General features: G+C 40.9%; 1 protein-coding gene across 1 annotated transcript in view; it reads left to right on the forward strand.

Annotated features, from left to right (window-relative positions):
* The window catches only part of arap2 (ArfGAP with RhoGAP domain, ankyrin repeat and PH domain 2), a 112,299-nt gene that overhangs the window by 32,769 nt on the left and 58,302 nt on the right, over nucleotides 1-21,228 (forward strand). The window contains exons 10-13 of the mRNA XM_022760736.1: nucleotides 5,669-5,775; nucleotides 13,676-13,875; nucleotides 19,481-19,566; nucleotides 19,873-20,055. Of these exons, the coding sequence (XP_022616457.1) occupies nucleotides 5,669-5,775; nucleotides 13,676-13,875; nucleotides 19,481-19,566; nucleotides 19,873-20,055 (576 nt within the window). The remainder of the gene's footprint in view (nucleotides 1-5,668; nucleotides 5,776-13,675; nucleotides 13,876-19,480; nucleotides 19,567-19,872; nucleotides 20,056-21,228) is intronic.

The raw sequence follows: 21,228 nt of genomic DNA on the forward strand, positions 1-21,228 counted from the left end.
AAGTGCCTCACACGTATTTGTGTGCATATTTGATAATGCTGCACGCATTCAACTCATTTCCATCCCTCCTTGGCTCTCATTTCGTTTCGCTCGCTCTTGTAGTTTTGTTGTTTGCCTTTCATTATTTTCTTCATTAAGGTGAACAAACATCTTTGTTAGAATTCTCTTTTGGGTATCACTCCATGTCAGCACATTTCCACTTCCTTGATCTGAGACAGCTAGAGTAACGGAGGGAAAGGGAGAATCTGAGAGAGAACAAATTAATTGTATTATTTCAGCTTACAAGCTAAATCCCCGGCATAAATGCAGCCGGAGCGGCAGTTCTTTTTGACAAAAGAGGAAGAGACAGAAACAAAGAGATAGAACTAGAGAGATGAAGTGAGAGGGATGGAGGGAGCGCTTTGGTGCAGGGGTCGCATGAGTGAGAAACGAGCGTTGGTGGGCTATAAGAAAAGGAGAGAGTGATGGAGAGCAGGAGGGAGGTAGACCGTTGCCCCGTTCAAGTTCAGTGGAGTGGAGTATTTAATCTAACATGATGAACGAGCTATTGGAAACATCATCCTCCCAGCTCCTCCTTCACCACCCCTACCCCATTTCTCATGGACCGTAAGCCCCGTGATGGAGCTGTGTTTAAGGTCATTTAAACACTAAGGTAAAAGAAAGTCAGACAGTGCACCAAGTGTGTCACACGCACACACACACACACACACATTTGCTCTGAGAATGATCTCCCTGACATGGGCTGCATAGGCAGATCGTTACAACCAGAGCAACTTGTTTCATGTCCTATCATCTCATACATCACAAGAGTTATCTGGTTTGTCTTCACACCAGTAGCTGATGGATTGTTTGTTGGATGATCATATTTCTTCCTGCCATCTCATATGTAAACCGGTTCCTGCAAGCGTACTTGAACAGTTTTTTTTTTTTTTTTTTTTTTTTTTTTTTTTACAATGAAATCTTGGCTGGTGATTGGCTGAACAAAAACTTTTGCCAGATATCTTTTTCTTGTGCTTTAATTCCTACTTAGCAAAAGTTACACATACAGTAGAGCCTTCTCTGGTGGAAAAGGTATTCTGAGTATACAATAACAGTGAGACCGAGGATTTAATTAATCTCTGCTTTAATTAAATCTCTTTCTCATTTGCTCTTCTCAAGATCGTCTTTGTAACAATTAACAACATCCCAAGACTGCAAGGCCGTTTTGTAGAATTTGTGACACAAGAGTGACTTTGCTTCCACTGAGGCCCTCCTCTTGTAATGAGTTTTGTTTCTTTTCGCATACCTAATACAGCTCAAAGAGCGAATTTTAAATACTGTGGCTGTAATTCAGTTTTTTTTTTTTTGGCTTGTTGGAGGGCAGCACAACAATCTGCACATACTAACATGATGATAGCATGTACAGTTTGAACCATGTTCCACCAATTTAGCTAGTTAGCATGCTAACATTTAAAAATTTTGCACTAAGTACCGCTAGGGCTGATGGGAATGTCCAGTGGAATTTCAGGGAACATCATGGTCTGTAGAAAAATTCATAGCAGTCCATCCAAAGGCTGGTGGACAGACTGACTGACACTGACATCCCGAGGGCTAGCATTCCTAGCATGGCTAAAGAATATTTCTTAGCGCATCTTTAAATATTGAGTTGGATTTTCAAAGTTTTGTCTGAACAGTCATGTGGTTCACACTAAGATCCACCCAGGTTGGCGCTTCACTGTAAATTGACTCATTTGGGATTAGAACCTCAACCTCAGGACCTTTTATGCTACCAAAGCTACTCTTAAAACCTACTCTTTATCAGCTCAGCCTAACTCACACACTGAAGCAGCAGTCAGACTCATAAAGCCTTTATAGCCGTGTTCCACATGCACAGTAAAGTTTTATGAAATATTTTTGACCAAATGTGACTCTCAGACCCGTGGAATGACTTGCACTGGCTGCTGGTTGCAGTTCAAAACCTCTCCTTAACTCAATACAGGATTTTCAGATGTATTTCCAGAATATGTCTTTTTCTTTTTTTAGTAAGTTACCTTTTCCTCAGGTCTATTAGAAGTTCATTCATCACTTGCCTCTTTCTGTTTCTCTCCTTTGTCTCTATACATTTATTTGTCTATTTCCGCGTCTCTTCTATCCACTATCATTGTCCATAGCTCCTCACTTTCCTTGGACTCTCTGTCTCGCTGCCTGATGTTTAAAATAAAAGTCTTTTGTCTCCATTGAGTGTGTGCTCTTTTAAACTCCCCTACCCCTTTGTGAGACGGTCTTACCCTGCATGCTTTTAGAGCAGTTTAAGTGGTTGAGTGGACATGGAATTGGAGATAGAAGTAGAGGCCGCCTCTACTTGTCTGGCTTCTTTTAGAGCAGCTCGGCACTCTGGAGTGACTGACTCACACAATAAGAGGTTGAAAAGCTTTGAAAGAAATTATAATTGGATGCATGACTAGAATATTCAGAGTAAGCCTTTGCTTAGCACTTATCAGGTTAAGGTTATTCATTATAGGTGCGAGAGAAATGCTTTTTCTCTTGCAGGAATTTGGTGTGTTTACTTGATTTGAGTTGATTTATTTATTTTTTTTCCTCTTCGAGTTCAGTTTGAGTTCAAGTTTTTGGAGATTATTTATGTGGTATGGTTTGTGGACAAAAAGTAGCCAAAAAAAAAGAAAAAAAAATGCGCATGCGCACGAACATTTGCCTAAGGGCCCTCTCCCCTCTCCCCCTGTAAGCACCTTTATTGCCACCTACCCCTCGGCTGTTGTAATTGGGTGAGTTATTTTTACCTCTAATGCCTTTCCTTCCTCTTTCTATCCTTCCTTCCCTCCATCCTTGGTGAATTAATTGGAGAGGGCAGGAGGCCACGGCACATATTGGGTAGGTAACGAGTGGCGAGGGCTGGACGGCCGCTAACACCCAGCGCTCTAATTGGCTGCCTGAGAGGGATGAGGGTCATTAGGTATAGGTGACTGCTTTGCCCTCTCAGCACAGTCACACACTCACATGCCCATACATTCAGACAGGCGGGAAGGCTCGTGCGCGTGTGTGTGTGTGTGTGTGTGTGTGCGCGCACACACAGCACAGGTGCTCTCCTCCTCCATATATCTTCCCAGAATGAAACAAAACAGTTATACAATTATACATGTAAACCATTTGTCCTTCTGTGTTTGAATTACTGCCGTTTGTTGCCTTGAGATCCTTGGCTGAACCAAGTGGTTGGTGAGAATGAGCTTTGAATGAGGTTGGTTTATACCCCGTCACCCCCGCTCTCTCATTATCGCGTCATGCATCTTCAAACCTCAGAACATACTGAACTTAAAAGAGCAATGTACTGTACGTAGTTATAATTGATAGGATAGAGAGGCAAGTTTCTGCTGCACCGAAAGCCCTCACATCAAAACTTTTAGCTCAATTAGGACTTGGCCATACAGTGAATTCAATTGTGTCACTCACGCCATCTTGCTCTTTTCTTTTCTTTATCTTCGTGTCTCTTATTTCATCCTCTTGCTCAGAGTGTCTTAATTACTCATAACGCTTCATAGGATCTCTCCACGCTGGCTATATTTCTCTTCCACTCGCTCTGCCTCAGTATTATTGTGCAGAACCGCGAGGAAAAGAGAATAATTGAGTTTTTCACTACAGTCCTCTAAATTTGTCTGAAGTAGTCTAATTGGGGCTAATGATGGTCAAATGATGATTTTGACAACATTAGCCTCAATTGAACCAACCCACACAATACTAAAAGATCAGGCTGGAAATCCTGCAGCACGCAAATATTTAAGTGACTTACCCCCTTGTGTTACAATCTGCAAAATTTGGCTGATCTGAGAAGTTTGTTGCTAATTAGTTGAAGAATTCTGCAAGAGATCTGGCAAAGCGCCCCCCCCCCCATTCATAAACACACGCTTCTTTGCACTGCTACAATAGGCCATGTATTCCCAAGAAAAAAAGTGCCTAATCAACAAAGATGGTGTCGATTCATTTTTTGTCTCTTTGTTTGGTGTAATTAGTGGTAAATTGTTTTACAGCTAGCACGGAAAACACACATGCTCTATAGCTGGCACAGCGAGGCAGCATTTAGCGCTTGAGAAGGCTGTATTTTTTGTGATTCGCCGTCAAGTACTGGCGCAGATCCTCCTTTGTTCTGGCTCTTTCTACACACAGAAACACGCACGCACACACGCACGCTTTCTTTTCGTAAACTGCTCAGCTGACCCCTCACCTGTCTCACCCACACTCAGTGAGGATTACCAGGACCTTCTCACACTTATATTTTCCCCCTCATTCCACCTTCCTTTGTGTCCCCGCTGCCTTTCTCTCCCCCGTCTTTCGACTCATGTTTTTGGCTTTGTCTACGTGCCTCAGGAGTGGAGTAAAGTTTGCATTTTTCTGTACTGTAATGTCAGATGCCTCAAGCTTTACGCTATAGAAAATGGTCTAAACTGCTGCGAGTGTTGAGGCTGAAGTGGAGAAGGGAGGGGCGCCGAGTTACAGAGCTTATGAAAACTGTGGCTCTGTATCTAACCTCTATTTCTGAAATGGGCCTGTGAAAACATCGAGGCTGAAAGCTCAGGTTGGCTTGGATTCCCCAGACGCACCTTTTGCCTTTTGCAGAGCTTTGCTGATTCACGCAGGTGTACACACACACACTCAATGCAACACACACCACAGCCTCTCTATCACTTTTCTTTAACGCTCGCGCACATGTACGCACATGTCGCACACAGGCCAGGTTTGTGCGTCACCAGTGAGAAGGAGAGAGAAAGCCGATGACAGTTGGGTGTGTGACTGGTCTGTCACATGCTATTTTCAGGAGGCCTCTCTCACATGTCTAAGTCTATATCCAGTTCCATTTCCTAAAACAACAAAACAAAAACAATCCACAGGAAGGACTGAGACTGAGAATGTCCCTGCAGTTATTGTAGCTCTTCTTCAGTGTTTGTTGGTTGTTATTAAACCAAATGACATTCAAGCCCCGTATGAGAAACAACCACCTGTTGATCCCACCTTATTAGGGAGGGCCTCTGACCAAAAAAAACTTGAGATGGTGTCTTAGTGAAGGCCCCTAATATTTGCGGGGTGTTTTGGGAAATCATTATCTCTTTTGTGTTGCAGTGTTTTGAACCCGTCCATTTCCTACCACCTGTGTGTGTGTGTGTGTGTGCGTCGTAAACTGACGAACTGTTGTCAATTTATTCCAATATATTTCTTTAACTTGTTTTTTTGTACTAATTAAGCAAACAAGATGAGTGATTTCACTACCTTTGGGTAGAGCTAGGCTAGCTATTTCCCCTTGTCTTCATTCTCTATTCTAAGCTAACATGCTGTTTGGTCCAGCTTTGTACTTAACCTACAGAAACAAACAGAAATGTAAAAGATAACTTGTGGTTTTATGGGTAGTTATATACTGGATCTATTTCTTGGCATACAGTGGCAGAACTTTACAGAGAACCAGACTGCTAAGCTAGCCTAATCACCTCATGGCTCTACCTCCATACTTAGGGTAGTATCAGTCTTTTCTTCTAACTCTTGGTAAAACAGCAAATAAGTTATTTTCTTCAGGGAATAAAAGAAGGTGATAAATTGTTGATGATTTGTAGTGGCTAGGCTGTAACTACCTCACACTTCATTATAGTTACATTTATGGATCTCCATCTCTTTGTTTGTGTTTCTCCAGGACTATAAAGCGGGGCTGGCTATTGCTGAAGTGGAACTGACTGCTGCCAATATTAGAGACATGGACCGCAGGGGCTTTGAAGTCAACACACCCTTCAAGAATTTCTGGTACGTATGCACTCCATTTGTGTATATGCATGTCTATGAGTATGTTTACCTGTGTGTGTGTGTGTGTGTGTGTGTGTGTGTGTGTGTGTGTGTGTGTGTGTGAGTTTGAGTGTGTGCATGTGTGTGTTTTTCTTGCCGCCCCATCTCCCACAACAAGGAACGATTCATGCAAAGATGTGTGTGATGTATGAATTGTCTTTTTGTGTTTGTGTGTGTGTGTGTGTGTGTGTGTGTGTGTGTGTTTGTGTGTGTGTTTGTGTGTGTGCATGTGTGTGTTTTTCTTGCCGCCCCATCTCCCACAACAAGGAACGATTCATGCAAAGATGTGTGTGATGTATGAATTGTCTTTTTGTGTGTGTGTGTGCGTGTGTGTGTGTGTGTGTGTGTGTGTGTGTGTGTGTGTGTGTGTGTGTGAGAGAGAGAGAGAAAAGTGCGCTCTCTCTGTTTGATCTCGCAGCTTTTTCCTTAACACTCCATTTCTTATTGCTTTTTTCATCATGTAAAAAATGAATGTTAAGTGAAGGAATCTCTCCTTGGATACAGACCCCTCAGAATGATGCATTCAACAGGCTGACATTGTAGTACACCTCCGCATTAGTTTAAAATCCTACTGCAGGAAGCAGCGGGATGTCAAGACTTCATTCATATTCCTTTCTATAAAAAATCCCACTGCATTATCATCTCATCTCAACCATATAGTTTGGGAAATGTCCTTCACATACACTAAGCCTCTTGCTTCACTGTATTTTAATCTTAATAATCATATCTCATAAAGCATCCGTATTCATCGGCGACGGCAGGCACTATGGTTAATCTGCTCTTATACATGTAAGATATTAAGAGTCTCATTGTGCGATAAGAGTTTAGGTACTTGTAGTAAAAGAATATTCACATACTGTAGTAATATCAGGTTTCCCTTTTTGTGTTTTTCATCACCATGGCTTTTCTTCTTACCTGGAGAGTTGGAGGATTAATTCAAAATAGAATGGTCTATAAAGACTTGTATATATAAAAAAAATCTTCATGAGATATATAGAAAGTTTGTCTTACCCACAACATAGTAAAAATAAGCAGAGCTCAAATAATTAATCGATTAATCGATTTGTAAATCAGCAAAATAATAATCTGCAACTACTTTGATAATTGATAAATCATTTAAGTCATTTTCAAGCAAGAAAAAAAAATCTCTCAGGACTGTGTTGGTTGGTGTGAACAATAAAGCAACAACGTTTAATTTTGTTTTAGGACAAACTGCAGATGTGAAAATGGGAGTCATTCCGCAAACAAAAATAAAAGTTATTTATACATTGAATTATTTAAAGTTATTCAGGGAAATTCACTTTTATTGTCAGACAGTTAAACCAAATGTATACGCTTGTACCCGAATAAAGTGTATGTTTTCCTCTGAGATGTAAGTTGTGAAACTAATGAGCAGTCATGACACACTGTTAAGATTCGGCTCTAATGAGACAAAGAGTTTGTTTTCACTGTTTGTTTGTTTTCACTGTATTTTAGTCGCGCTCTCTTTCATTTGTGTCAAATCTCTTTCACAAACCACTTTGCCGACCGCCGTACCCACCGCACGCCTCGCAGACTTATTGGCCATTGCTGTACTCGCGTTACGTGCGAGCAAGCTTCTGCACAAAAATCACTAATTATCGATCAGGACTTTTTTTATGAAGCCTCCCCATGGGAGCTTCATGCAGGTATCTCTGCCCCTGTAGGGCACAAAAGCCTCTGAGGCGACTCCAGTCCCAGAGGGCCTACAATCAATGAGCGCGCTGCTTGTTTGTGCTGTAATGGCCCATTTAGAATACAACCGTCACAGCTGCCTGGACAAAGCATGGCTTGTTTGTTTGTATGCGCTTGTTCGCCATCTTCTCTTCTTTTTTTACCCCTTCCCTTTTTGCCCGTTCGCCTTGTGTAAAGACCCCCCCCCCCCCAATTCCTCTACCTGTCTGTTGTATGTCCGATCGATCTGTTTGTGTCAGCTGCCTTAATGGTCCCATCGTTTGGCAGCTTCGTTAATACGGTGGACGTAATTGCCCATTTTGTGTGCAACAAAAAAGGGGTGGAATTAAAATGAGCTCAGGTCTCCCGAATTGTTTTGATGAGGTTGGTTGCTGAAAGAGTTTTATTGTGTGTGTGTGTGTGTGTGTGTGTGTGTGTGTGTGTGTGTGTGTGTGTGTGTGTGTGTCTGTGTGTGTGTGTCAAATCGATTGGTAGCCCTGGGAGCGTTCTCCTACCTGCTCAAGGTGGGGATTAGTGAGAAACTCATCTAATCACTTTAAGCTGTGGAGACTCACTTTAGCTTTTCCATTGTTTTGCTGCCGTTAAATGGACAGAGCGTTCAGTCCACTATGGTTGATACAATCGCACACTTCTATGAGTAGAGAGAATGACAATGAGGCGGAGAGGAGATATTACCAGGCAAAGACACTCAAGTTTGGAGAAAAAAACCCAAACTTTTTGCTCTTGATCAGAAAACACTTTTACTAAAATAAAGCTGCAGATAAACAGCTAGCTCAAGGGCATATTGGAGAGAATCCGTGTTTGTCTGGTGTGTTTATTGAAATGTGTGGACAATTTCACTTCTTTCTTTTTTTTTTTTCCTTTTTTTTTTTTTTTTTTATCTTTGACAGAAAATATTTCCTAATCAAAAATTGTGGCACGAGGTCTTTGGATTATCCTGAGCATTGGTTTTGGAAGGGCATGTTTTCTGTTGAATATCTAGAATTTAATTTTTCAAATCTTTGAGCGGCACAAAAATACAGGTTCACTGTGAAATGCTCACAGTTGGATGATAGAAAAACATGACATATAAAACCCCAAAGCTACACTGTCTGTATTGGTAGATATAACTAGGTTAAATTGTTTGCATTTTGGATATTACCGTTTTACATTTTTCAAATCTATCTTAAAGCACTTCTCATATACTCAAATGTACATTGAGAGAATTACTGGTTGCTCCTCTCCGTGAAGCAGAAACTAATGTGAGGCTTTAGCAGTCTGAGTTAAACAAATCAAGAAGGTATTTCCATCATTTACAGTCTTTTCATTACCATATTCCCTCTTTGACTCTGGATTTTCTGTCCCTTTAAGTCGGTTAGGAAGGGTTTACAGTGACCGATAACTCTTTCATTATATTTACATATGTTTAGGTAGGGGCACTTCAGCTATTTAGTTGTGCACTTCCGTAACATTGGGAGGCTCACAAGAGATGGATTGAAAAGAGAATGGTCAATATCGGAGCAGCAGAGGTTAAGATAACCTTAGTTTTCGTTCCAAGTAAAGCTGCAAAAACACTGGATCCTACATTTCCCACAATGCAACTAGTACCATTATTTTAGTTTGAGTCTTTTGAACTCTCTGCCCCCAGTTTTTAAAGCGGCTTATCTGTTGCAAACTTTTAGCGTCTCAAGCATAAGCCAAGATACCACTGATGACATCACTGTGACATCATCAGGGTCATTTTTGCAGACTTGACATTAATCTGAACTCACAGGCAGTCTCAGGATTGTTTAATATAAACCTCATGATCCTTCAAATAGTTACTTATTGTAGTTGATCACATTGTTGTGCCGCCGACTGTAGAAACAATAGACGGCATTGTGTCACTATTTTTTTTTTTTACCTCCTCATACCTTCCTGAAAACCACTTTAAATAGGCTGAATCCCATTTTGGGTAAAATGTTTGATTGATTTATCTTTTTTTTAATTTTTTATTTCTGCCAGTGTTTCCTCAGAGTTTTTTCATCTTACATTATAGTACCACCTTGTATATTTTCTGTCATAATGATTGATTTCAGTTTGTTGGAATAACACTTTTTTTTTTGTAATTTTCTGGCTGGCTCTCTGAAGCCAAAATTAATTTACAGGTGTTGCTGACTGGCATTTGAAATTGGAGTCCCATTTTTAGATACATTTGACAATGTTACAATAGCTTAATGTAACTCTTTTTTTTAAATGATGGTGAGTTGTGGCTTTTAGAAGTGCACTGAACTGTTTCGCATCAAGGTCACTATGGAGGCTTAATTGATTATTCTCATATCCAAGCTCTTCAGTAATGAATGCTGTTGGGAATGACTAGGTGTGATGAAAGAAATATTGATGCTCCTCTATTTAAACCGATGAACTAAATGCTATATTTAACGAAAACTCTAGGGTAGCAGAGCGTAAAAGCCTTACACATCAAATAGGATGAAAGACACCAGTGGAAGTAAACCTGAGATTTAATGCCCACCATAATTGAGAATTTCAAAAGAATGTCAAGATACTTCACATCAAAATTGGATTACCAGATTTAACTGTCATTTTACATTTATAAAAAATACATTTTCATGAGCAGGGACTGATGTGACGTCCTTGGGTGAATGGGAAACCATTAAGCTGAATATAAAGAGCAGTTTCTCCAACTCCAGGACCATGAAGGTCACGTCGGCCAGTTGAAATGGGATGTTAGATGTGCTTTTTTTAATTTTTTTTTATGGTTTTTGAATAGTTTGCCTTCTTTTGCCTTATTGCTGAGAGTTGGATGAGGAGCTTGATACCACTCTCATGACTGTATGTTGAATATGGAGCTAGAGCAAGGAGATGGGTGGGTTAGCTTAGCATAAAGGCTAGAAACAGGGGGGAAACAGCTAGCCTGGCTCTGTCCATGATATAACCTTATCCTGACTTATATTTAATGTACAGACACAAGAGTGGTATCAATCTTCTCATCTGTCATCCAGAAAAGCGAAAAGCATATTTCCTCAAAATGTCAAACTAATCAATAAATTGTTGAACAACATAGACTTGGGGGCTTACGAAGTGTTCCTCGGATCTGTGGATTACTCTATTCATTGAACTCTTAGTTTGCTTTCAGTTTTGATAAATTCTCAGATAATTACATGGAAACAGCGTGGAATAACGTGAGCTCTATGACTGTGGTTAGTGGCGGGGAGGGAGATGGTGGAAGCTTGAAGCCTGTGGTTATGAGGATGATTGACATTTTTCAACAAAGTATGAGACTGATTGAAAGTTGTAATTTTAATGAAAAATAGCACATGCAAACAGCTTAGTCACGAGTAAATTTATAATCACCACAAAGGCAACAATTTAATTATTCTTAGCCCGTAAAACAAAGTAATTTTACTTCCATTTGTTTTCATGTTTCAGTGGATTGGAAGGCGTATTTGAGCTTGTCTTGGAGTTGATATTTTTCCTCTTTACCGCCTGTTGTCCTTAAAGCTGCAGCTTGTTTTGTGGCCTCAGCTGACACAGGTCTTCACTTCGTATCTAAAACTCTGCAGCTTGGGAGCCTCCCCATACACTTGCGCTGCCTCCTGCCTGCCGCTTCCCTTTGCCCCTCTGTGGTTTCGGAGGCCGCGTTGCACTTCAACGGCCGATGTGCGCAGTCATCTTTTTAGACGGGGGCACTGGGCAGAGGCCGGTGGGCACAGAACGGCTGAACCCAATCAACCTATCGATCCCTGCTGGGTTACTTGGGTGAAGCTGGCCCTGGTGCACATCCTCTGCTCCGGGCGAAAGCCCCCCCCCCCCCCCGCCCCCCCCAACCCTTCGTGTTCTGTCTTACTTTGCGGCACCGGTCCGCCAGGTTGCCATGGAAACCAGTGGTCCCATTTCTCCTTTCTAAGTGCTTCTTTCAGTCAAGCTAAGACTCTCTCTCTTTTTTTTCCCCTCTCAATTTTATACATCTGTCGATCTCTGTTGTTTATGCTGTCTGTCTTCTTGTCTCTCGCGTGCTCTCACTTAAGCTCACACTTGCGCTCATATTGCTTGTCACACACTCTTTACATTTAGCTAATCTTGAGTTATTCAGTACATTTAGCGCACACACTTAAATACCACCTTCTCCGTCAGAGACTTGTGCTGTCTGTCCCTACGATGTAGCCTAATAATATCCAGTCGCTGCTTTGTGTGTGTGCGTGTGTGTGTGTGTGTGTGTGTGTGTGTGTGTGTGTGTCTTCCAGCAAGATCTCTTCACTCTGGAAAACATATGCGTGAGACACAGATGGATTGAATGACAGGCGAATCCCACTGTGGGATCTCTAACGGTTCACGATATTTAAATGTGTGTAGTGTGCATATGTATATTTTATGTTTTTATATTTTAAATGCATGTACTGTATACCTGTTCTACATGTTCCCAGGTGTGACCAACTGCCACTAGATTTTTTTTTTTTTTATTCCTTACCTCCCAACCCTGTCTTTCCCCCTGGTCTGACCTCTCTGGTGATATTATTTCAATCAGTAAATGAGATATAGCCATTTTTAAATCATTTAACCCTTCTCTTCCTAAATACACCATATGGCAAAAAGAACATTGACACCTGAAATAAGTATGTAGAAAGCCAAATGTTACCGCCTCCACTCTTCTGGGAAGGTTTTAGCCAAGATTTTGGAACCTGGCTGCAGGGATTTGCTCCCATTCAGCCACAGGAGCATTAGTGAGGAGGATGGGTACTTGATGTCGGGCGATAAGGGCCTGGCTCACAGCCATTGTTCCAGTTCATCCCAAAGGAGTTGGATGAGTTTCCTCCACACCAGACACTGACTCAATGCTTTGTGGACATGGGCACTGTCACGTTCAAATGGAAAAAAATCCTTCTCTAAAGTGTTATCAGTCGGTTATCATAAAATATCATTCAGTCTATTTGCTTAAATGCCGTAACCAGATTATAGTCGGCTTTTTCCAGTGAGCTGATTTCTTAAAGAGAAACCTGGCAACCTGGTTTCCTCGGCTAGACTTCTCTTAGGGGATTATATATAACCATTTATATATATATATATGTATATATATATATATATATATATATATATATGTGTGTGTGTGTGTGTGTGTATGTATATATATTAAAAATCATTACATCTAAAGATACATCCTCATATTTAAAATAATTCCATCCAATCAGACCAGAATTGAAACTCAAAGTAGCCCATCTATTATTATTTTTAAGTATAAGTATATATAAGTATAAGTTTCCACCACTTTTCAGTGAGGAAACATCATATTGTATCACCAATGCAGGTGAAATAACATATGATAATGAAATAATAATGTGTCCAGAATAAGATCAGGCTCATTCCTGACCTGGTCCGTGTAACCACGTTACTACAGTGCATGTAAACGCTGTTTCCTGAGTATCCTGATTTCTTATGTCCATGTAAACAAAGTCATTGTTCGCTGAGGCCTCAAGATTTCTATTAAGATTCTCCACTGAATTGGACAAGTGCCCATATAATTTGTACATGGTGAGTTGTGGTTGACATGAAAGTGAAGCGCAGTCTCACTCACAATTAATGAGGTTTGCTTCCAAATCACTCTTGTTATCTACTTTATAATCCGAGTCTGTAAGTCTGTAACTGCAGCCATGTCAACAGAAGAAGCAACACCACTTTTATTGCCAAGCTTATCTCACTGCTCTCCTTCGTACATTTTCTCACTTTCAAATTGACAGGGCTCTTGATTGTAAGTCCTGATGGGACAAGAGTGTTAAACACGATTTCTTTTAATGTAAATGTTTTTTACTCTTTTTCCATCACCATTTCTCAACTTTCCTGAGTCTGATATAGAAATAATATCCTGGAAAAATATCCTGCATTAGCACTATAGATTTTAGTGGTGCAAGGTGAGACAGATTGATTTACCTGCACCGTTGCTGCTCTCATCACTCCACCCCCCCACCCCCCACCCCCACTATCAGTTTCACCAAATCTATTGCAATCACACATAGGCATACACACTCAGCAACCCCCTCAAAACTACTCCAAATACTGCACACCCCTGTAACCCTGCCAAGCGATACTATGCTGTTTAATTGCTCTCTCAAATCAAATCAATAACAGTGAGGCATGTGTTGGGGATTGGGGGGGGGCAAAAAATCAATTGTTGCAGCTTCACGGCCGAGTCAGAACGGGAGAAGGAGGAGTGGATTGAAGCGGTCCAAGAATCGATCGCTGAGACACTCTCCGACTATGAAGTGGCAGAGAAGATCTGGTTCGACGAGGCCAACAGGAGCTGCGCCGACTGTCGCGCCCCGCAGCCGGAGTGGGCGTCTGTCAATCTGGGTGTGGTCATCTGTAAGAAATGTGCAGGTAAGGAACACACACACACACACACACAAACACACACACGCACACAGCTTTACACTTTGCTTCCTTTGGCTCTGTGATGAACACACACGTGCCGGATGCCGACATACAAACTGCTGAACAACATACTGTGCATAGACTAAAGATAAACAATCAGATGAACAATCGCCTACTTGTAAAGACAGCTTTTGTATGAATAGCAACAAACAGCCTGTCACAACACGCTTCATTAGGTCGCTCTAAAACCAGTGGTTCCCCACCGACGAGTAGGGACCTACAAGACAAATCTGAAGAGTCAGTCGCTTGATGATGAACAAGAGAGGAAAAAAGGAGAACAAAACTGCAACACTCTATGTTACGGGTCCACAATTTCCCTCATGGTTATCATAAGAAGTTTCCTGGAAAAAATGAAACAAAAAACAGGCGGAATAGAGACAAAGGTCTGAGACTGTTATTTTGTTTTAGGAATTTGTTGATTATGTTATGTTAAATTTAAAAGTAATAGTTTTCCTGTTGACAAATTTCTATTGAATCTTCAGCGGACTTGTTTTGCACAGACTAAAAGACCCGCTAGATTATGCTTGCAATTCATTGGAAATAATTATTGGAAATTGTTAATGAATTATAGACCCATAAAGCAATCCTTCACTGAAAAAAAAACAACTCAAAATTATGTTAAATCCTTAAATCCTACTTCTAAAATGTCTTAAAATAAAAGAATCTGGATAGGGAACATCATCCTCATTCTTCTCAGAGCTCATACACATGCATATATGACCTATGACAGGGAGTCATGACTAAGCACCGCCTGGCTGTAAAGGGTCACAGTTGGAAAATCAACATACACCATTCTTTTGCTCATATAAAGTGATGTTATTTGCTTATTAAGTTTATATAGAGAAACAAAAAAAAGACCATGCTGCTAATGAAAAGTTATGAGCAAGACTCAAAAACATGCTAAAATAAAAAAAAAAAAAAGGGGCGTTAGCACTCGATTGTTAATCTGTTTGTGCGGTCTGATATTTGTTAGTGAGTATGTACTCTGACCCAGAGGGCTCTTTTGGAATAAGATCTCAGGTTGATAAGCCACTCACGGGGCTTGGCGCCTGGCCTCTGGACTCACTCTAATCTATTTGGCAACGCTGGATGTCTCAGATGAAATGACAACAAAGATTAAGCCCCGGGCGAGAACTTGGGGAATCCCAAACTGCTTCTTGACCCGCTAAACATGATTAGAGAGACGCAGCAGCAGCCATGCTCGATGTGGAGGGGCTTTCTGGTTGGTGTCTGGTGTATATATATTTTTTCTCTTGCATGCTCCTGTACACTCCCTCCTCCCCTTCCAGACCTTCTCCAAGCTTGAGATTTCTCCCAGAGTCATAAGTTTTAATGCGATTCTTCACCTCACCTCTGCAAAGCCCATGTAATTGGTACGCATCAGATATCCAACATCCCTTTTCAAACACCCTTAAATGATTTCATTTGCAGGGGTGTTTAATATTACATTTTGTCGACGCGCTGGGAGAGAGAGGGTGAATATCTGCAACGGAGGAAGCTGTCCTCACACTGCGCTCTCCTTAAATTAGGCGGTGGTCCATTTGGAATACCAATGACTGCTCACGCTTTTAATTAGCGCTCTCATGTCATGGACAATAAAGAGAAATGCTGAACAAGAGGAAGAGGAAAGAAGTAATGAGAAGGCTAATGGTAAAAATGATCCCAGACTGGCTTTCCTCTTTTCTTGCCAAGACAGAATGAATTTTAATAGTCTATAGCTTCACTCTCTGTTGTGGAGCAGCTTCATACTGTAATATTTTGTCTTTGTTTGCGTCGACTTGAAGGGGCTCGCAGTCAGTTTAATTAAAAGTAGAATAATCCGCTTTTAGCTTTATCATTAGAAAACAGGTGAATCTGACCAAAAACTAAATAATACAAAAACGTAAGTGAAAATCTTTTTTTCTTAAATACTATATGTAGCACAAGCACTCTGCACACTCCTGTGGTTTCTTAATTACTTTAAGAGATGCAGCAAACCACTCAGCTCAACATTAGTGTCTTTTATTAGAAAGTAAGTAAACACAAAGAATGTTTTTCTTACTGATGCATACTTTGAACTGTCCTTGCCACAAGAGGTTTTTATTTACAGGAACACCAATGTCGTCTTGCAGCAGGAATCATTTCTACAGATATATAATATATATAATATAATACACTCCTTTCAGAATTATTCTGGGCATTATTTGTTAACATTGAGTAAAAACCAAAAACCGGTGGCAATATCCTGCATTAATTGATTTTTTTGGCCACTTGGGAGCAGTGCAACCACACCAAGTGTAAACACATTAACATACATACATTTGATCTAGCTAAAGAAACTGTCTATTTATGCATTCGTTTGACATAGAGAAACATTGGCATTCATTTAGAGTCATGTTTCTGGTCACCCAGTCCAATAGTTCATCTCTGTTAAGCTCTATTTGGTCTCTGCCAATTCCTGGGTTGAATATCTATTAGTGCTCCACCCATGCATCTTGCTGGCATTGTCTGTCTGCACGTTGTTGCTGAGAAAGTAGCGTACAGTAGGTTTATCAGAGCCAGTTTTACTGAAAACTGCCACCTGCTGCTGCTGGAAATGAGGCTGACGAGAGTGGTGACTCTAAATTAAACTAAATGAGCAGAAAGAAGCTAAAACTCCACATAGTGCAGAGGCAAACTATAGAATTCTGTGATACATTTTGTGGGTTTATCACTGTAAGTGACCACTTTTGCACTCATTCATCAGTAATCTTAGTTCCCTGATAACAAAAGCTCTCCCTCTTTCTCCACTTTTAACTTTTGTTCCTTCTCTTTGCCCTTTCTCCCTCTGTCTGGCACAACCCCCAGAGGAAATGGCATTACTCCACAGACTGGAAGGTCTTCTCATATAATTGCAATAAACTCCTTTAAACCAGGATGCAACTTCTAGACACATCCGTTGGCAACAGTTGCCATGGTGACACAAAAATGCAGTGCTCATTGCTTTGTTTCCTTCTGACTTGTCATTGAATGAGGGGGAAATTCCATAAGTATGGAGAGCTGGAAAAGTGCTCCATGACCTGTCGCTGGAGTCACTGGGAACGTTTTTGATTGGAGCTGAAATCCTTGGCAGATTGGACAATTTTTAATTGTTTTTTAAAATTTTTTGTGAAAGCTGCTGCTGTGTCTGGAATGTTGTTTTGGTTACACAGGAAAAATAAAGACATTTACAACAGGCTATTTATATGTGAAGATCTCACCACGTACCCGGTGGCACGTGCGCAAGCACACTTTTTTCAGCTTCATTACCCTTACACAAGTGAAAATGGTCCTGTGGTGCTATATGGCTCAGTGGTTGGAGCTTGGCTATAGCACTGCAGCAGGCACCCAGAGTGCCATAATTTCACTCCCTCACAGGAGAATCTGGCTCTTTGGCCTTTATTTGTCAAGCTGGACCCATGTGGTCCGGAAGGCAGTGATTATTCCGGTCTTCTCAATGTGACTTTAGGGGTTGAAGAGACCATATTTAAACACTTCTGACTACACTAATGTGTCCACACTTGTAAAGTTTTTCAGAAAAAAACATTTGATTTAACCTTGGAAGAGAGGGGAATCCTTTTTATTTGTAGTTTCAGGGCTCAGCTGCAACACATTTGGGTAGTTGTAAACAAACAAATGAAACAACAACAAAAAACAAACAAACAAACAAAAAACCTTAGGTTTTTTTCATGGCGATTGACCATCTAGTGAGTCAGTCTAAACAGCCTTGATTGCTGCTGGGTCTTTGTTAAAGACTGTTAAAGAGTTTCCTAAATTCTTTCATCAGAAAATGAGAGAATTTGATCAGACATAACATCTGGAGTACAAGGGTATAGTGTCTCTCCTGAGACAGACTTTTAATATTTTTAACAAACAAGATAATTTGGAGCTTGTTGAAATAACAACATAATTAAAATCCTCCACCTACTGCCTGGATCCCATTTCAACATACTTGCTGAAGGCGATTGTGCATCACGTTGCTCATGTTACACTGTGCTAGCAAAAGTCTTGAACAACTTCAGACAAAGTGCTGATGTAGATGATGCCTCATCCATTATAGGAGGCCATATGGTAGATACACAGTGCTACTGAATAACTTGAAAACACATGGCTTGTTTTTCTGTAAAGGCCCTCAACAGTTTTTTTGTAAATATTGATGATTTGTTCCTCAGGGTTCAGTACTTCGTCCACCCACTTTTTTCATTAAACATACTTCCATTCAGCCAAGTTGTAAGTCAACACGATGTAAATGTTTAATTTTCAACAGTGCAGATGACACACAGCTGTTTAACAAAAAAAAAAAAAAAAAAAAATTCATAGTCATTGGTGTTGATTCTGAAAGAAACTAAATTACAAGTGGTCTAAAACTTTGCAATTTAAACTGTAGCAGTATACCAGATAATTTTGGCTCACAACTGTTGTGGCAGGAAAACTGGGACTGCCAGTTGCCCCTTAATTTATCATCTGGTCACATCAAGCCTGATCAGAATGGGGCATGGCATGGCATACCAGATTCAAAATCCAATCTTGGAGCAATTAGTCCGTCAGTCAGTTCATGCATCCTGGTGTCACATTCAAAAAGGCACCACAGCTTAAGATGTTTGAGAAAAGCTAAAAAAATGATAATGAAAGCACATTTGGGAAAGTTTATTATACTGCATAAAGTCTGTGTTTTGCTCTTACACCGATTATGCAGTACGTACTGCTTAATCTTCATAATCTAAGACCCCAATTTTATGGTTTGTTCCGCTCAGTATGGACATGAGAAAACACCGGCATTCCTAAAGTACATAGGGTAAATAATGATCACTTGTTATCAAAAATAACTTACTAGTTAGTATCTCTTTTTAATATCTGATGATGGCTGAAAATTATTCAGAGATTTCTGGCATCTGTGCCCTCTAGATTTGTGTCGAGATGGCCTTTCACAGCTCATGGCACCGCATTTTCATCCACAGCTGCTCTACTTGAGCATAGAAGACAGTAATGAGATCATGCCAAATCTAAATCTAAAATTATCCGCCGTTACACACAGGACAATAATTCACATTCACACATACAGCGTGTTTCTGTCTAATGTATTATGCATGTATGCTCTGTCTTTGGCCATGAGCAACCCCAGAAGCCTCTCGTTCACCCAAATAAACAGGCCGACCAACAAACACAATGAATTACTCATGACTCATTAGCAATTAATGGCCCTCGTTCTGTGCTTTCATTTCCAATTAGAAATGCTGAGGGGACTAAATATGTCTGTTGTGAGTGAGAGAATGAGCTTGCGGTCATGCTCTGTTTCTCCATCTTGTTACTGCCTGTTTATTGTTTTTTCCATTGCAGACATTTGGTGTGTGTTTGTGCACACGGCGGAGATTTCTGTGCATATATGTACATCTTAATTTTTTCTTTTTACTTTTCAGGAACTAAGAGCCCTGACAGCCAGCCATATCTAATTAAGAAAGGTTTCATGAACACAAGGCTCGTATGATTTTCTGAGTCTGTGCGTGTTTGTGTATCTGTGCAATCGCGCTGATGACTGTGTCTTCCTGTGTACCAGGACAACACCGCTCCCTCGGCCCGAGTATTTCCAAAGTGCGGAGCTTGAAGTTGGACAGCAGTATCTGGAGCAATGAGCTAGTGGAGGTATGTGTGCAACTCGCATCATTATTTCTTCCCCCTCATAAGAAAAATTAAGTTATTATCTGCCAAAAATCATTTGTTACTGCCAAATAACTACTATACATGTTCAAATATTTCCCCCCAGCCATTTACCTACTGTATCAGCGGTTTCTCCCAGCTAAAATGGATCAGATTTGATGTGTTTGTGATGTGTTACACATTCATTTTTACTTTGCGCTTGGTGGATGCAAATTCAAACACTACTAATGGGTCTACAAATGATTCTCACCTGGATTCCTTTTCCCCTGTGTACGTTTTCCAACCTGTCAGCTCTTCCTGGAGGTGGGGAACAAGAATGCTAACAGTTTCTGGGCTGCTAATCTTCCCTTGGAGGAGGACCTGCACAGCGGGGCCTCGGCGGAGCAGCGCGCCACGTTCATCCGCAGGAAGTACAGGGAGAGGAAGTACCGGAGGGTCGTGGAGGGCTTTCATGACCTGGAGCAGCTCAACCAGGTGTGATTTCCATAAAGCCACTTGAGCAGAAGTCACAACGCTAGAAATCGAAGTTATAGAAATAATGTTTTGAGGTTTTCAGCTAGTATATTGCTAACATGGTTCTGTTATTCATACATTAACGTTTAGGAGCTGTCTCTGTGTTCTTTTACTGGCCATTGAGTATCACACCTGTCTGTTAACTTGTGCTTTAGGTTCCATTGATTTTTGCAGTGCTGCACTCTCTACCTGGCAGCCACAGTGCATTTCAGCTGCACTGTCATTTACACATTTACACACACACACAACGTCTAGAGTTAGCAGTGTTATGTCCTGATAGCAGCAATAGTGTAAACAGGTAAAACATTAAGACTTGGAATGTCTTTTACTATTGCTGGTTACCAAGGTAATTGTCTGTTATGAGGAGACCAAAGTGCAGTTGAAGTGCACCAAGCATGCAGTCAGAAGTGGGCACCTACAGAAGCCTCATCTGTGCTTCTAAGGAACACGCTACATCGCTCCACTCCATTAGCTAAATCCCCTGAACCTGAAATAGACCGTATTCTTCTGACCTTTTGACTGCCAGTAAAACTGCACTATAAGTCTAAAGATGCCAAAGGGGGCATCTTATTGATCTTAAGTATAAGCAAGTTGGCACTAAGGCCTTCTCTGCCAGTTTGTGGTTTAGGGTTTATTGCTGCGGCAAAAAAAAAAAACCTGTCTCTAAAAAGAGGGTCTTAAAAGCACCGTGTATCGAGCCTCTAAGTTTCCACCTGCGTCAGCATTTACGCAGATCAACCCCCTTGTTTTGTTTTCTTGAGTAGAAAGAGAGGAATGGAGATGTAGAGAAAGAGAGAGAGAGAGATAGAGAGAGAGAGAGAGAGAGAGAGAGAGAGGGGAGAAAGTAAGGAAGAGATATACTAGCTAGCTAAGTGGAAAAGTGGATTAGGATCCACAACAGAAACGCTTGGGTTGGTTTTATTGCGGCTTTGCTGGCTTTTGAGTGTGTGTGTGTGTGTGTGTGTGTGTGAGTGGTTGTGGGAGTGTGTGGTGTGTGTACATGCGTGTGAACATGTGGGCTGCTCCGCTAGAGATGTGTGAATTTGCTGTTATAGTGGGAGTTTTTTTTCGCCGGGCGGTGTAGGAGAGGAAGTGTGACAGACACAGAGAGAATGTGTCTGAATTCAAATGTCC

The sequence above is a fragment of the Seriola dumerili genome, unplaced genomic scaffold (genome assembly GCF_002260705.1).
Source record: "Seriola dumerili isolate Sdu_G_001 unplaced genomic scaffold, Sdu_1.0 BDQW01000362.1, whole genome shotgun sequence".
In the NCBI taxonomy this organism is placed as follows: Eukaryota; Metazoa; Chordata; class Actinopteri; order Carangiformes; family Carangidae; genus Seriola; species Seriola dumerili.